Raw genomic sequence first — 14538 nt, 5'->3', positions numbered from 1 at the left:
ATTTCATTTTTAAATTTTTATTATTTTCTTCCTTTTTTTTTTTTTTTTTTTTTTTTTGAGACAGGGTCTCTCTCTGTCACCCAGGTTGGAGTGCAGTGGTGTGATCTCGGCTCACTGCAAACTCCGCCTCCAAGGTTCAAGTGATCCTCCCGCCTTAGCCTCCTGAGTAGCTGGGATTACAGGCGTGCGCCACCATGCCTGGATAATTTTTGTATTCTTAGTAGAAATAGGGTTTCACTGTGTTGGCCAGGCTGGCCTCAAACTCCTGACCTCAAGTGATCTGCCCACCCGCCTCGGCCTCCCGAAGTGCTGGGATTACAGGCGTAAGCCACCGCGTCCAGCCTCATTCTAGAAATGAGAGAGAGAGAGAAACAGAGAGAGGAATTTGGGATGTCAGCAGATGTAGAACACTGAAGAGCTGGGTTTTTTTAAATGCTAGAGATAGTATTATCCTAGTGTAGTATTAACTCTGTGTGTTGCCCAGGCTGTGCATGAGAGGGCATGAAGGGAGGGGTGGAAGATTCTGGAATGCGGGGGGACTAGAACTCTGAGGGATTCTGAAGGGTTGAGATGAGTTAGGATCCAAGGGGTGACATAGACACGACCCTGGGAGATAGTGACACTGATAGGGGGGATTGGGAGCTGGGGACTCCAAATTCTAGGGGGAGGGCAGGCTAAAGCCGGAAGTTGCAGTGGTGAGCCAGAGGCTGTTGCCTAGCAACAAGCATTGAAGATGCGCTGGATCCCGGACAGAAGGGAGAAATTTCAGCAGCGCCCCCAGCAAATGCTCCAGCCACAGGGTAGGAGGTGGTGAGGGGGGAAGCGGGCAGGGATATGCTGTCCTGCAGGGTCATGTGAGAAGGGGTCTTGGGGGTTATACAAAAACAGGGTCATGGAGTACAGTCATTGGGCAGAGCTGGGCTCTGGGACAGCCCAGGAACGGCTGTGAATGGAGTGAGTGCCGTCGTCACTGCCTCAGGAACTGTGTGTCCCTGGACAGTGCTGGACCCAGATTTCTGGGTGTCAGTGTGGGATGGAGACATGGATTGCTGTAGGTGGCAGTAACAGTGTATAGCCATGTGAGTCAGCCTGTGTGTCTCGTTGTAAGGGGGGTGAAGGGCTTCCCCGTCAGTCCTGCACACCCTCCTCGATTGGAAGAAGGAGCAGGAGTGCAGGGTGGGGGGTGCCACTAGATCAGTTGCCATTCTTGGTCTGGGGTGGGCTCTGTGGTCACGGGCGTGTGGCCTAGTACCCTGTGTGGGTGGAGCCTGTGATCCACGAGGTGGGGGCGGGGCTAACGCTACAGAACTGGAAACCTTAAGAATTCAACTGCTGTGCGATATGGGGCCTGGAATCCCAAAGCGAGGCAAACATGAAAGGGGTGGGCTTGGGATCCTACATGTGGTCACGTCCCAATTTTCTGTGGGAAAGGGTGTGGCCTGGAACGCAGTGGAAAAAGAGGTGACTAGAGGCAGAGTGAAGCTCTGCGGGTGGTGCCTTTGGGAGAGAAGGGGTTTGTATTTCAGAGAATATAGGGTGGAGCCTTGAATTTACAATGATCTCAAAGAATTGATCCTTTCTCAAGGCCCTAGGCTTCAGGGATTCCAGGCTCACCATCTGCAAAAGCTTGCTCCCCAAAGCTCTGTGCCTCAGTGAACCCAGCCAGGCTCTGCCCATGACCCACAGACTCTGCTCCCAGGGGACTCCTGGCTCTGCTCCCTCCTGCACCCCACTTATAGCCACCCCCAGAGGCTATCAGACCCCCTTCCTTGCCTGAGTCATTGAATGCTCCCAAGAGCATTCAGTCTCAAGCTGGGCTTGAGACTCTGAGTTTGAAGGCTTGAAGCCTGGAACCCCAGTGTGGACGTGGTTTAAGGTCCCCTGTGGTTTGCAGCTCCTAGTGGTGGAGACTCTTAGGCAAGGAGGGGATCGGAACTCTCTTTTATATAAGTTTATGTATTTATTTATTATTGAGACAGGGTCTCACTCTATCGTCCAGGCTGGAGTGCAGTGCAGTGGTGCCATCTCAGCTCACTGCAGCCTCCACTTTCCAGGTTCAAGCGATCCTCCCACCTCACCCTCCCGAGTAGCTGGGACTACTGGCGCATGCCACCATACCCGGCTAATTTTTGGATTTTTAATAGAGATGGGGATTTTTAATAGAGTTGTATTATGTTGCCCAGGCTCGCCTCAAACTCCTGGACTCAAGCGATCCACTCACCTCCGCCTCCCAAAGTGCTGGAATTATAGGCCTGCGCCGGGGCGCCTAGCCGGAACTGGTAACTCTCTAAGGAGAAAGTCTGTAATTCTGGGTGGTGGGAGGCTGCTCTTGGGAGCATTAAAAGACTCAGGTAAGGAAGGGGGTCTGATACCCTCGGGGGGTGGTGATAAATGGTGTGCAGGAGGGAGCAGAGCCAGGAGTCCCCTGGGAGCAGAGTGTGTGGGTCAGGGGCAGAGCCTGGCTGGGTTTACTGAGGGACAGAGCTTCGGGGAGCAAGCTTTTGCAGATGGTGAGCCTGGAACCCCTGAAGCCTAGGGCCTTGAGAAGGGATCAATTCTTTGAGAAGATCCATTGTGAACTTGGGACCCTCAGAGGGGCAGGAGCTGGGACCTAGTGAGGGGTTGGTGCTCCATTCGCAGAATCCTGTCTCTCGCGTGGAAAGGGGTACGCGTGGGGGGGCTTCCAGCTTCCACGCCAACGAGGGAGCTAAATTGTGACCCGGTTTTCCCAGAACTGGGAACAGAGGGCTGAGGCCTGCCAGATGGAGTCCAGTTTAGGGGACCCTGCCCTCAACGCCCTCCCCGTAAGCACCCCTACGCCTGGGACCTCTGCTCCACGAGAAGGTTCACGGAGCCAGTACCCGAGTCCTAATTTCCCCCCACCGCGTGGGGAACTCGAGGTCCCCCGCGCCCCGCGTCCGGCACCTGTCCCTGCTGCCTCCTGATTGGCCGCACGGCGAGCGCTGGCGGCGCCCGGCTGTGATTGGCGGGAAGTTCACAGCCCTTGGCTGGACGGTGGAGAAAGTGAGTCGGCCTCCGGCGGGGGTGGGGGCGGGGACAGGGGCGGGGCCGCGGCGAGCCGGACTCGCTGGACAGACCGCCCGCCCGGAGCGGGACTCGGCGCCCGACACGATGCGGAGGCCTGGCACCAGCGGCCGCCGCCCCCTCCTGCTGGTGCTGCTGCTGCCGCTCTTCGCAGCCGCCGCCTCCGCCGCCAGCCCCAGCCCCAGCCTCACCCAGGTCGTCGAGGTCGCAGGGGTCCCCAGCCGCCTGGCCAGGTAAGCCCCGCTGCGGCCCCTGCTTCCTTGTGCCCCTTCCACCCAATAAGTCTGGTGGTCCACGGGGACCAGGGCTTTCGGATTTAAAGGAAATCGAACCCACTGTTCGATTCGGAGATACAAGGAGGGCTCTTGGATTTATTAGGCGCCCCCAATTTGTAGAGGTTAGATTCGGGGAGTACTGAGATTTTTAGGGGAAAGGGTCCCCCTTATTGTGGTGGAGAAGGCTGTCTCCAGAGAATCCCGGGTTTTTTTTCGAGGAAAGATCTCTAGTTTATTGAGGCGGGGGAGGGGGTGGGGGCCTGAGCTCTCCTAGAATGATAGAGACGTGTGGGGTCTTCGAGCTAGGATGGAGCTCCCCAAGTTTTTGGGCGCATAGGAGGAAAAGTGTTGGGGGATTCTGGAGGGACTTTATGAGGCCGCTGAGTTGTCCTGGTTTTCTAGGATTTGGGGGCTCTGTGTTCATGAAAAGGGACCTTTGGGTTTTTTGAACTGGTCAGGAAGACGTAGACTCTCGGGTTGATGGCGGAGGGGCTTGTGGGGAGTTGGGTGGGGTGGAGAAGTCCTCAGGCTTCAGAACGGTTGGGGATGCTCAAGTTTCCTAGAATTAGAAGACTCCGGGATTGAATGAGGCTCCAGTGATTTCACCGCGAGAGATCCAGGATTCCCTATAGATCTGGGGGCTATAGGCGCCCTTCCTGTCTGCGGGTGACGGAACTGAAGGAAGCCGTCTGCCCAGCACCCCCATCCACCCTCCTCGCCTGGCGGCCCAGCGCTCCGTTACAAAGGCCCCGGGCTCCGCTCCCGCCTGGGTCTCTGCGAATGCGTTTAGTAACCCGAGCCGCGGCGGGGGCGGGGCCGGGAAGGGGTTAACCTGGAGAAACGGCGGGAGGGATGACGGCAGGATCGGGGATCCCCGAGGCTCCCCGCCAGATGGCCTCATCCTCCACTCGGCCCCACCCACCTGAGAGGGGCCTAAGCGCTAGATACCCCCTTCTCTGCAGGCCCCCACTGCTCTCCTCTCGGGGTCTGGGCGTGCGCCCTAGTCTCTAGCCCCCCCTTAGCCTGGGGATAATGGACTTGTCTGGGGGGCCCCTTCCTTGCGACGCACTTGAACCGGAGCTGGAAGCTCCGCCACTGAGACCCTCTGGGCTCGGAGATGTCTCCAAGAACGGCACATTTCTCCTGGTCAGGCGGGAAACTGAGGCCCAAAGACCAAGAAACGCTGGCTTATGGACACACATCGTGGAAGGGCAAGAGGGGGCTAGAATTCAGGCTCTGGGATTCTCGGTCCTGGACTGTGACTCCTGTATCCCCTCCACCTCAGCACCCTGCTGGACCCACAGTCAGAGGGAAGAGCCTTCCCTCCCCAGCTGCCGAGGCCTTTGAAAATGGCGCCACCTGTCGGCCAGGCTCAGGATGGCGTCTGAGTCCCGGACCGTGATGTGCGGGAGGGCGGGGTTCTAGATTCCCACAGTCCCGGCTTAGAAATGCATAGAAATCGAGTCTTTTTTTTGTTTTTAAGTCACTTTTTTTTTTTTTTTTTTTTTTTTTGAGACGGAGTCTCGCTCTGTCGCTCGGGCTGGAGTGCAGTGGCCGGACCTCAGCTCACTGCAAGCTCCGGCTCCCGGGTTTACGCCATTCTCCTGCCTCAGCCTCCCGAGTAGCTGGGACTACAGGCGCCCGCCACCTCGCCCGGCTAGTTTTTTGTATTTTTTAGTAGAGACGGGGTTTCACAGTGTTAGCCAGGATGGTCTCGATCTCCTGACCTCGTGATCCGCCCGTCTCAGCCTCCCAAAGTGCTGGGATTACAGGCTTGAGCCACCGCGCCCGGCCAAGTCACTTTTAAAAGGCTTTAAAATAACGTATTTTTTTCAATAAAACCTTACTGCCAAAACCTCTTCAAAAGACAAAAGTACGGTTTCTGTGCCCTTCAGCCCGAAGTCTAAGCCAATTTGCCTCCCATTGTACAGATGGAGAAACTGAGGCATGGGGAGAAGAACCTCAAGTTAGTCATATACCTGTTTCAAGCCCCCTCAGGATTCGTCTTGGTTTCCCCTCCCCCGATTGCCCTCCTTTGCAGAGTTCTGGGGTGCTAAGGGCTTGAGTGACTTCCACCCCACTATTTATAGCGTTGCTGCTTGTCGCTGCTGCCCAGGCCAGACGTCTAGGAGGAGCCGCTGCATCCAAGGTGGGTTCTTGAAGATGGAATATGAGTAGGGGGCAAAAGGGAGTAGGAGGAGAGGGCCAGGGAGCTCCCCATCCCGCCCCTCATCCCAGTGGGAGAGCTGAATGCATTTGGTAGAGAAGTACTTGGTCCCCTCCTTCCCCACTTAGTCCCTGGCTGTCTCCGAAGCCTCCTGCAGGGTCCGAAACTGCCAGCCCAGAAAGTGTGCAGGCTCCCAGCAGTGCCTGAACCCATTGCCTGCAGTGCCCAGTCCCAGCCCCAGCGTGAGGAAGAGACAGGTGTCCCTGAACTGGCAGCCACTGACGTGAGTGGGCAGTCCCTCCCCTACCAAATCCTCCCTCAGGAACTCCCAGCTTTGCCCCCGTTTCCTCTCCCCCTCCCTCCCCCACTCCCTCCTCTCTCTCCCCCTTCCCTCCCCGGCTCTTTCTTTTGCTATCAGCCTGTCTGTCTGTTTCTATTTCATCCCTTCCCTGCCTATCTCAGGCTCTTTCCATCTCTGCATTATTTCTGTCCCTTTCTGTTTCTTTCTAGTTACCTGTCTCTTTTCCTCTCTCTCTTTCTCCCTGCGTCTCACTGCCTGTCTCTATGTCTAAGTCTCTCTCCCACTTCTCTCTTTCTCTCCCCCCACCCCCATCATCTCTCTTTTTCTCAGGGTCTTTGTTTCTCTCCCACTAGAGGCCTGGTCCCCATAAATGGGTGTTGTGGGGGGAGGGCTGGGCAGAGCAGCTACTGAAAGACATTTTCCTGGCATGGAGGCCCTTTGGTGGGGAGGTCAGCTTAACTCGGTGACAGCAGCTTTTCCGTCCTCTCCCACCCAGGCTGCAGGAGGCCAGAGCTCTACTGAAGCGGCGGAGGCCCCGGGGGCCCGGGGGCCGGGGACTACTGAGAAGGAGGCCCCCACAGCGTGCCCCCGCTGGCAAGGCCCCGGGTAAGCACATCCGCCTTTCCTCTGCCTGGGGTGAGGGGGGTTCCGGGCCAGATAAAGCCGTCTGGTTCCCACGGTCCAGCCGCCGCCTCCCCCCCGCCCCCGTTGTAGCTCAGCCCCCACCCCCAGGATGAGGCCCCCTCTAGGGACCCCAGCGTCCGGCCCTTCGAGGTGAGCCCAGGACAGGACCAGACGCAGGCCAGAGGCACTGACCCGCAGGGGTGGGGCCGGGAAGCCAGGCGTCCGGGCTCCCCGCGGCCGAAGAGGGAGGGCGCTGGCCCGGCAGAAAGCTCCGCGGAACCAGCCCAGACAACAAAAGCGATTGTGCGGGTTGGCGCCTGCCTGGGCACCGAATGCTCAAGATTGCGGGGCGGCTGGGGGCCAAAGGCCTCCTCCTGTTTCCCGAATCCTCCCCCTGCCCTCCTCCCACTCCAGCTCTTGACCCCTATTCTAGAATACCCCTCATCTCAAACACCCTCAAAACCCTCCTCTTGCTGTGGCCTTCAGTCCAGATGTGACCCCTCCCCCTAAAGTCTTCCAGATGTGAGCCTCGGGCCAGAAGTTAGTACCCCCACCCACAGTCTCCCTTTATCCATTGTGACTTCTCCCACCAGGTGTGGGGTTCTGGCCAGATGTGGCTGTATCTTTGGATGTATCCCTCCCCGCCCCAGCCTCCTGCCCAGGATCTAGATGCCCAATTCCTTTATGTGCCCAGGTGCAGCGACCCTTCTCCCATCCCTCAGATATCCCACCTGACTGCCCAGATGTGACATGATAGCCCCCATCAAGATGAAGCCCCTTTCTCTGTGCCCAGGGCAGAAGAGGATCAACTTTAGCTGTCTACCCAAATGCGGCCCCCACTACTCTTAATGGATTTCCTCTTTATGGATTCAGCTCTGTCTGGGGGGAATCCCGCCCGCCCCCACCTGTTCCCTTCCCCGCCGCTCCCCTACAGGCCTGGTCCACTTGTTGGTGCGCCGATGGGGACAGAGGGGGCGCCCCGCTCACCCCTGCGAGTCTAGCGCCCAGCCTGCGAGCGTCTGGCTAAGCGCCCAGCCCCACGCGCCCCCGCGCGGCCGCCGGGGAGGGAGTGGTGGGGAGGGGGGGCCTGAGCGGGGGCGCGGCCGCCCTCCCCCGCGGGCGGGCGGGCGCGGCCGGGCCCCTCGGGCAGGCTGGGGCGGCGGCGCGGCGGAGCGCGGCGCTGCAGCCATGGCGGGCGGCGTGCGGCTGCTCTGGGTGTCGCTATTGGTGCTGCTGGCGCAGCTAGGGCCGCAGCCCGGACTGGGCCGGCCCGGAGAGCGTCTCCGCGTGCGCTTCACCCCGGTCGTGTGCGGCCTGCGCTGCATCCATGGGCCGACCGGCTCCCGCTGTACCCCGACCTGCGCGCCCCGCAACGCCACCAGCGTGGACAGCGGCGCGCCCGGCGGGGCGGCCCCGGGGGGACCCGGCTTCCGCGCCTGTGAGTGCGGGGTGGTGGTCCCAAGAGAGCGACTCCCGGGGGGAGGAGGATCCCTGGGGATGGAGGAGACAGTCCTCCAGGGAGAGGGAGCCCAGATTCCATATGCAACAGTGCAAGGGAATCGCAGGGGCTATTTGAGGAAGGGGGCCCCTGGCTTTTGGGGTTGGGTCCTGAGGGCTCCGATTTTGCAAGCAATGAGGGTTCTTAGGGGCCTGTGATGTCCCACGTGAGAGAATTGGCGCCAGCTTTCATGCTTTGAGTCAAAATGGGGATCTCAGAATTGAGGGGCCTGAGAACTTTTGGGAGGGGACTCGAATTCTGAGACGCTGAGTAAGGAGTCTCCAGGGACCAAGCAAGAGTCTCAGGGCTGCATGGGGGACGTATCAGTTTCTGTGTCTTTGGATGGGAAGGTTCCGTATGGGAATGCCTGTGAGGTGGGACACTGGAGAGAAGAAAGTTGATCCGAAGAGCTAAGAGGGAGAGGGGACAGAGAAGGGGGTTTTGTGTGTGTGTCTGGGGGGGGCGGTGTCTCCGCAGGACCTGAGTTGCGGGGGTCCCACGTGCGAGAGAAATTAAGATAAGAGGCTTTAAGGAAGGGGCGCCCCCTGGGGGCGGAGGGGACAGGAGGTGTATGCATCAGGCACTCCTAGCGATGGGGAGCCTTGGGGGTTCAGGTGAGGTGGGGGAGGGCGCGCCACCTGTTGTTCCAGGATGCAAAAGTGGGCAGACTCTCTGGGATCGGGGCCTCCCTGCCCCCTACCCCGCAGACCCTATGGAATTGGGGAGTGGGGGCCCCTGGCGCGGAGAACTCGCCCAGCCTGGCCCCCAGCCAGCCCAGCCCGGCCGGCGTGAGCTCATCTCCCGCCTGAGCCCCCGCCCGCTGCCACTCCCTCTCTCCTCCCCTTCCTCCCTCTTTCTTTCACTCTTTCCCGGCCCGGCCCCAATGTGCCTGTGCCAGGCGCCATGCCCAGGCGGGTGCCAAGCCCCTGGGGGTGCAAGGAGTGGCATGTGAAGTGGAGGCTGACCTCAGAGGGACCCCTATGCCCTCAACTTCCCGCTCTGCCAGGGCTGTGGGGCATGACATTGGCTGTGCCCATCTAGCGGCCCACCCTGGGTGTAGGCACCCCAGGGAGCTGGCCTAGGGGCCTGCACTCAGGCCAAGAGAAGGCAGATAAATGCCTCTGGAGTCTGGGAAATGCCCTCAGACCTGGCTGGTTTCCCACCACCTCCATCAGAGACCCTTCCCATTTTGCAATTCTGATTCCTAGTTAAGCCTCTTCTAGGCCCCACTACTCAATTAAAAGCCCCTATTAGACCACCCTGGAGTCGTGGGCCCACACTCCTACCTAAGGGAGCCCAGAGTTTTTGCTACTAGGCCCTAGGCCCCCTCTCCACCCCTGGCAACAGACTTTAGAGACCACTCCTCCAGTGAAGTTCCCTCTCATTCTTCCCTCCCACCTCCCAAGCTGTGCCTTTCCCTAGAGAACTCTGTAGTATTGTCCAGAAGTCCTGCTCTTCTAGCTCACTCCCTTCCCCAGGAACTTCTGATCCCATTTATCTTCAGAGAACCCCAGGGTTGGTCTTGATAGGTGGATTCTCCCAAGAGGACTCCAGACACTGTGCTCCTCACAGGCAGCCATTAATAAAAAGCCTTTGGCACCTAATCCTTAGCTGGGAGGGGAGGGGATTCCACATACGGTCTCAGCCAATTGAGCCTCTTAAGTGCTGATAACTTCCAGGAATTCCACTTCACTATCTAAACCCTGCTTTCAGCACCCTCAAACTGGTTGTCTACTAGGCGGCACTAAAGTCCTGTTTTCTAGGTAACTGTCCACAAAAGGACTCCTGCTGAAAGGCCACCTCAGTTTCCTCTGAGCTAGGTTCCTCCATCCCAGAAACCTCCAGCTGACTTTGAACTCGAGAAGACTGCCCTTTAGTCGATCTCCTCCCAGGACTCCAGTCCCTTTATCCTTCTAAATGGAGGTGGCTCTCCGTGCCCTTTCCTCTCTACAGTTGTGGCTCAGAATCCCACACGCGCCTCCCCCGGCCGTCTGCCTCCTCCCTCCCCTCCGCACAGCTGTCTCCAGCTGTTCTCTGCAGCCCCGGGAGAGAGAGGGAGGGGGTGCCCTCGCAGGACAGTCCGGCCTCCTTTGGCTCAAAGGTCCCGGGGCTCCCCAAGGGTCCGGAATGCGGAGCCTCCGCCCTGCCCCCGCCGCACCTCTCTCTTTGTTTACCCCGCCGCACAGCTGGCAGTGGCCCGCCCAGAGGTGGCCTGGGGCCCAGCGAGGGCGCGCAGAGGGGAGTGGAGGCGCGTTCCCGCTCTTGGGCCCGCCCCGGTGCTACTGGAGGCGGTAAGGCAGAGCTAGAACTCTAAAGCCCCAGCCAGAAAGAAGTTGGGCGGAGACAAAGCGCGGTGGGCGGAACTAGTGCACCCGGACGGCCTGGAGGTGGGGTGGGAGGGGCGTGAACTAGTGAGCCGGGCGAATCAGAGTGCAGAAAAGGGAGGTGGGAGGGGCTAGAGGCGGCAGGTTAAGCTCCTGGATAGGCAGGGTTTAGAATCCCGCGGGTAGAAGGTAATGTGAGAGGGGCTAGAAAGGGGGCAGAGCCAGGGGCCTGGGATGGGACTTCGTGGACCTAGCAGAGGGAGTGTGGGCGGGCATAGAATGCGAAGGAGACAGAGTTGGGCGGGGAGTTATGCCAGGGAGTGGTTAAAATGTGGTTTGAGTCAATGGAAGGGATCAGCATCGGGTGGGGTCAGCGCCGTCTGGGTTGGTCTGGAACCCCGTGGACTCAACCAGAAAGTGGGATCAGAAAGGTTGACATGAAAGTGAATAAACAGCCTGAGGGCTGGCCGGCCTCACGCCTGTAATCCCAGCACTTTGGGAGGCTGAGGCAGGAGGATTGCCTGAGCCCAGGACTCCAAGACCAGCCTGGCCAACATAGTGAGACCCCGCCTCTACAAAATTTTTAAAAAACATAACCCGATGTGGTGCACGCCTGTCGTCTCAGCTACTTAGGAGGCTGAGGTGGGAGGATCACTTCAGCTTAGGAGGTCGAGGCTGCAGAGCCTTGATCACGGCACTGCATTCTAGCCTGGGCAATAGAGCGAGATCCTGCGGACTTAGTGGGTGGTGCTGTACCTCTGATGGCTGAATGACTGGACTGGGCCAATGCTAATGCCAGAACTGGGGCGGGGCCACATGACAGCTGAGGGCAGATCGACTTAGAAATGAATGATATTGAGGGAGTAGGAACTTCGCTGGCCCCAGGGGAACATACTAGGAATGGTGGCGCCCCTGAGTGTCTTTGTTCTTCTCCCAGTCCTGTGTCCCTTAATCTGTCACAATGGCGGTGTGTGCGTGAAGCCTGACCGCTGCCTCTGTCCCCCGGACTTCGCTGGCAAGTTCTGCCAGTTGCACTCCTCGGGCGCCCGGCCCCCGGCCCCGGCTATACCAGGACTCACCCGCTCCGTGTACACTATGCCACTGGCCAACCACCGCGACGACGAGCACGGTGAGGAAAGTGTGGCCAGAGTCCCCTCCGACCCCTCTGTCAAGCATTTCACTGTGCCCCTGACCCCCAACTTTCCCGCCTTCCCCAACACCTTTGCCCAACTCGCCCTCCCCCGCTTGTCTAGCTCCAGCCCGTAAGAACCCGTGTAGAAATCCCTTTGCCCGGCCGTGCCTCCCCTAGGCGTGGCATCTATGGTGAGCGTCCACGTGGAGCACCCGCAGGAGGCGTCGGTGGTGGTGCACCAGGTGGAGCGTGTGTCTGGCCCCTGGGAGGAGGCGGACGCCGAGGCGGTGGCGCGGGCGGAAGCGGCGGCGCGGGCGGAGGCGGCAGCGCCCTACACGGTGTTGGCACAGAGCGCGCCGCGGGAAGACGGCTTCTCGGACGCCTCGGGCTTCGGTTACTGCTTTCGGGAGCTGCGCGGAGGCGAAGTGAGAGGAGGCCGGTGGGGAGGGACCCGGAGCGTGCCTCCGCGCGGGGGCGCGCTCACCCAACACTTCCCCGCAGTGCGCGTCCCCGCTGCCCGGGCTCCGGACGCAGGAGGTCTGCTGCCGAGGGGCCGGCTTGGCCTGGGGTGTTCACGACTGTCAGCTGTGCTCCGAGCGCCTGGGTAAGTCCCAGGACGTCCCCGAGGTGCTCGGAGCTGGGGAGGGGTGAGAACCTCACCGCTCCTACTCTGCCCTAAATAAACCCAGTTCACAAATTGTAGCCACGCCTACCCCACTGTGGAGGCGACTTCCATTCCTAAGCTTTTCATACCACTCTGGGACCACCCACCCCATTTTCTGACTTTGGCCACTCTATTCTCACCCTGCTTTTGTGCCATGGCACCTCCCATGTCTTTGGGAGTCTCCAGTGTTGCCACTTCAAACTGCCAACCTAAGGCTGACCCTGCACTCAACTACAGCCAACATCTTTTAGTCCCTTCCACCCAGTCTTCATCTCTGCCCACTCCATTCTCGCTCAGCCCACCTGTCCCTGGCCCACCCCTCTCCTCTCGCCACAGGGAACTCCGGAAGAGTGGGCGCCCCAGATGGACCTTGTCCAACCGGCTTTGAAAGAGTTAATGGGTCCTGCGAAGGTGCGATGGGGCAGGAGTGAGAGGGGCTTGGTTCTGGGGGCGGGATATGCAGGGATCAAGTTGCTGACTCCACAGTGACCTCCCCAACCCTGGCAGATGTGGATGAGTGCGCGACTGGCGGGCGCTGCCAGCACGGCGAGTGTGCAAACACGCGCGGCGGGTACACGTGCGTGTGCCCCGACGGCTTTCTGCTCGACTCGTCCCGCAGCAGCTGCATCTGTGAGCCACCAGCAGGGAGCTGAGGCTGGGTCCCATGCCCTCCCTGCCCTCAGACCGCGTCCCAGAGCATACTGGGGCTTTTAATTCCCTCGGACCCCCCCAGATCCTCCCAGATTTCCGGGTTCCTCTCAGTCAGCCTTAGAGCCCCCTCAGAACTTCTCAGATTCTCCTACAGCCTCAGAATCCCTGGACCACCTTTAGACCTTACAAGTCTTTTGGATCCAGATCCCTCCAGACTCCCAGACTTTTTTTTTTTTTTTTTTTTTTTTTTTTTGAGATGGAGTCTCGCTCTGTCGCCCAGGTTGGAGTGCAGTGGCGCGATCTCGGCTCACTGCAACCTCTGCCTCCCGGGTTCAAGTGATTCTCCTGCCTCGGCCTCCCGAGTAGCTAGAATTACAGGCGGGCACCACCATGCCTGGCTCTTTTTTTTTTTTTTTTTTTTTTTGTATTTTTGGTAGAGACAAGGTTTCACCATGTTGGCCAGACTGGCCTCAAACCCTGACTTCAAGGGATCTGCCCAACTCAGCCTCCCAAAGTTCTGGGATTACAGGCGTAAGCCACCGCGCCCAGCTCTCCCAGACTTTCTGGAATCCTTCTCAGACCCTCAAATCCTCTCCTTCCCCTCGAGACTCGACTTTCTTCAGATCTTGAGATCCTTCTCAGAGTCTCATTCACCACTGACACCTCACAGGCTCCAAGCCCTTCTCAGACCTCCAGAGCCCACTGCTCTCCTTCAGACCTCTCCCAAATGCCCCTCGCACCCAGCAGCCCCCATCCCCAACCCGGGAACCATTCCCCTCTCTCCCAAATCCCTCAGTGCCGCAGCATTCCCAGCCCCGCCCTGAAGAATTTCCTCCCTGCTCCTCGCAGCCCAACACGTGATCTCAGAGGCCAAAGGGCCCTGCTTCCGCGTGCTCCGCGACGGCGGCTGTTCGCTGCCCATTCTGCGGAACATCACTAAACAGATCTGCTGCTGCAGTCGCGTGGGCAAGGCCTGGGGCCGGGGCTGCCAGCTCTGCCCACCCTTCGGCTCAGGTGAGCTCCTGCGGCCATGCCTAACCCTACGCGCAACACACGTGGCGCTCCTTCTACGCTCCGCCCTCCAACCCTGAGTCTCACGCCCCTAACCTGGCTGGGCTCTAGCCTTGGCCACGCCCCAGCCTCTGCGACCCGTGGGCCTCAGACTGGACCCCATCCACGGCTCCACCTCCATCCGTAGCCACATCCACCCCTCCATCCGTAGCCACACCTACCCCGTAGCCCCCAAGTTAGGTTTTGTCTCCTGAGCGTCAACGCCCAGTCTCATCCTGTCCCTGAGCTTTGACCAAGTCCTTAGCTTCTGAGACACTGCTTTCAGCTTAGCCCCACCCCAGGCATGCCTCTCTCTGAGACACCTCCCTGGCATTCTATCTTCTGCTTAAAACTAAATCCCACAAGGGAGCTATTTCCTAGCCTCCAAGTCTGTCCCTATAGACCCAACCAGACCCTACCCTTAACCCTGTCCCTACCACCATCCCAAATGGGGGAAAACGCTCTTGGTCCCACCTTTAACCTCTGAGACATTCTACTCTTTGGCCAGGACACCACCCCATCCCAGCCTCCAACTCAAAACCCTGACATTGTCCCGCCAAGCCCTGCCCCAGGCAAGGCCACGGTGTGGGCTTGCCATCGCTTTCCTCCTGCTGTCTTGTCCTCTCTGTGTCCCTCTCTCTTTCCTATTCCCAGAGGGTTTCCGGGAGATCTGCCCGGCTGGCCCTGGCTACCACTACTCGGCCTCCGACCTCCGCTACAACACCAGACCCCTGGGCCAGGAGCCACCCCGAGTGTCACTCAGCCAGCCTCGTACCCTGCCAGCCACCTCTCGGCCATCTGCAGGTG

General features: G+C 59.4%; 2 protein-coding genes across 6 annotated transcripts in view; both read left to right on the top strand.

The window, feature by feature from the left end:
- The first annotated feature begins 733 nt into the window (after positions 1 to 733).
- On the top strand, positions 734 to 7261 carry LOC115900762 (latent-transforming growth factor beta-binding protein 4-like). The gene is made up of 6 exons (XM_030942365.1): positions 734 to 800; positions 2810 to 3278; positions 5411 to 5469; positions 5635 to 5770; positions 6285 to 6394; positions 7206 to 7261. Exons 1-6 carry the CDS (start codon positions 734 to 736, stop codon positions 7259 to 7261), a joined length of 897 nt encoding a protein of 298 aa, XP_030798225.1.
- A 298-nt stretch (positions 7262 to 7559) lies between these two features.
- Positions 7560 to 14538, top strand: part of LTBP4 (latent transforming growth factor beta binding protein 4) — a 29217-nt gene continuing 22238 nt past the window's right edge. For 3 of the 5 annotated variants that reach the window (XM_010380839.2, XM_030942711.1, XM_010380840.2), the window contains exons 1-8: positions 7560 to 7850; positions 11172 to 11363; positions 11544 to 11791; positions 11868 to 11970; positions 12367 to 12441; positions 12538 to 12660; positions 13531 to 13695; positions 14386 to 14535. In XM_010380839.2, coding sequence (XP_010379141.2) covers positions 7601 to 7850; positions 11172 to 11363; positions 11544 to 11791; positions 11868 to 11970; positions 12367 to 12441; positions 12538 to 12660; positions 13531 to 13695; positions 14386 to 14535 — 1306 coding nt within the window. In that variant the 5' untranslated portion in view covers positions 7560 to 7600. The remainder of the gene's footprint in view (positions 7851 to 11171; positions 11364 to 11543; positions 11792 to 11867; positions 11971 to 12366; positions 12442 to 12537; positions 12661 to 13530; positions 13696 to 14385; positions 14536 to 14538) is intronic. The other 2 variants (XM_030942709.1, XM_010380838.2) reach the window with 1 other exon arrangement.

Source organism: Rhinopithecus roxellana, chromosome 12, assembly GCF_007565055.1.
Source record: "Rhinopithecus roxellana isolate Shanxi Qingling chromosome 12, ASM756505v1, whole genome shotgun sequence".
NCBI lineage: Eukaryota > Metazoa > Chordata > Mammalia > Primates > Cercopithecidae > Rhinopithecus > Rhinopithecus roxellana.
Note: the sequence above shows the minus strand (reverse complement) of the source record. Positions and strands in the feature narration are given on the sequence as shown.

Coding starts and splice junctions, on each gene's coding strand:
- LOC115900762 (XM_030942365.1), top strand. CDS start 734: ATGCGCTGGATCCCGGACAGAAGGGAGAAATTTCAGCAGCGCCCCCAG. Junction 801..2,809: donor GCAAATGCTCCAGCCACAGG/GTAGGAGGTGGT, acceptor CCTCCCCGTAAG/CACCCCTACGCCTGGGACCT. Junction 3,279..5,410: donor GTCCCCAGCCGCCTGGCCAG/GTAAGCCCCGCT, acceptor CACTATTTATAG/CGTTGCTGCTTGTCGCTGCT.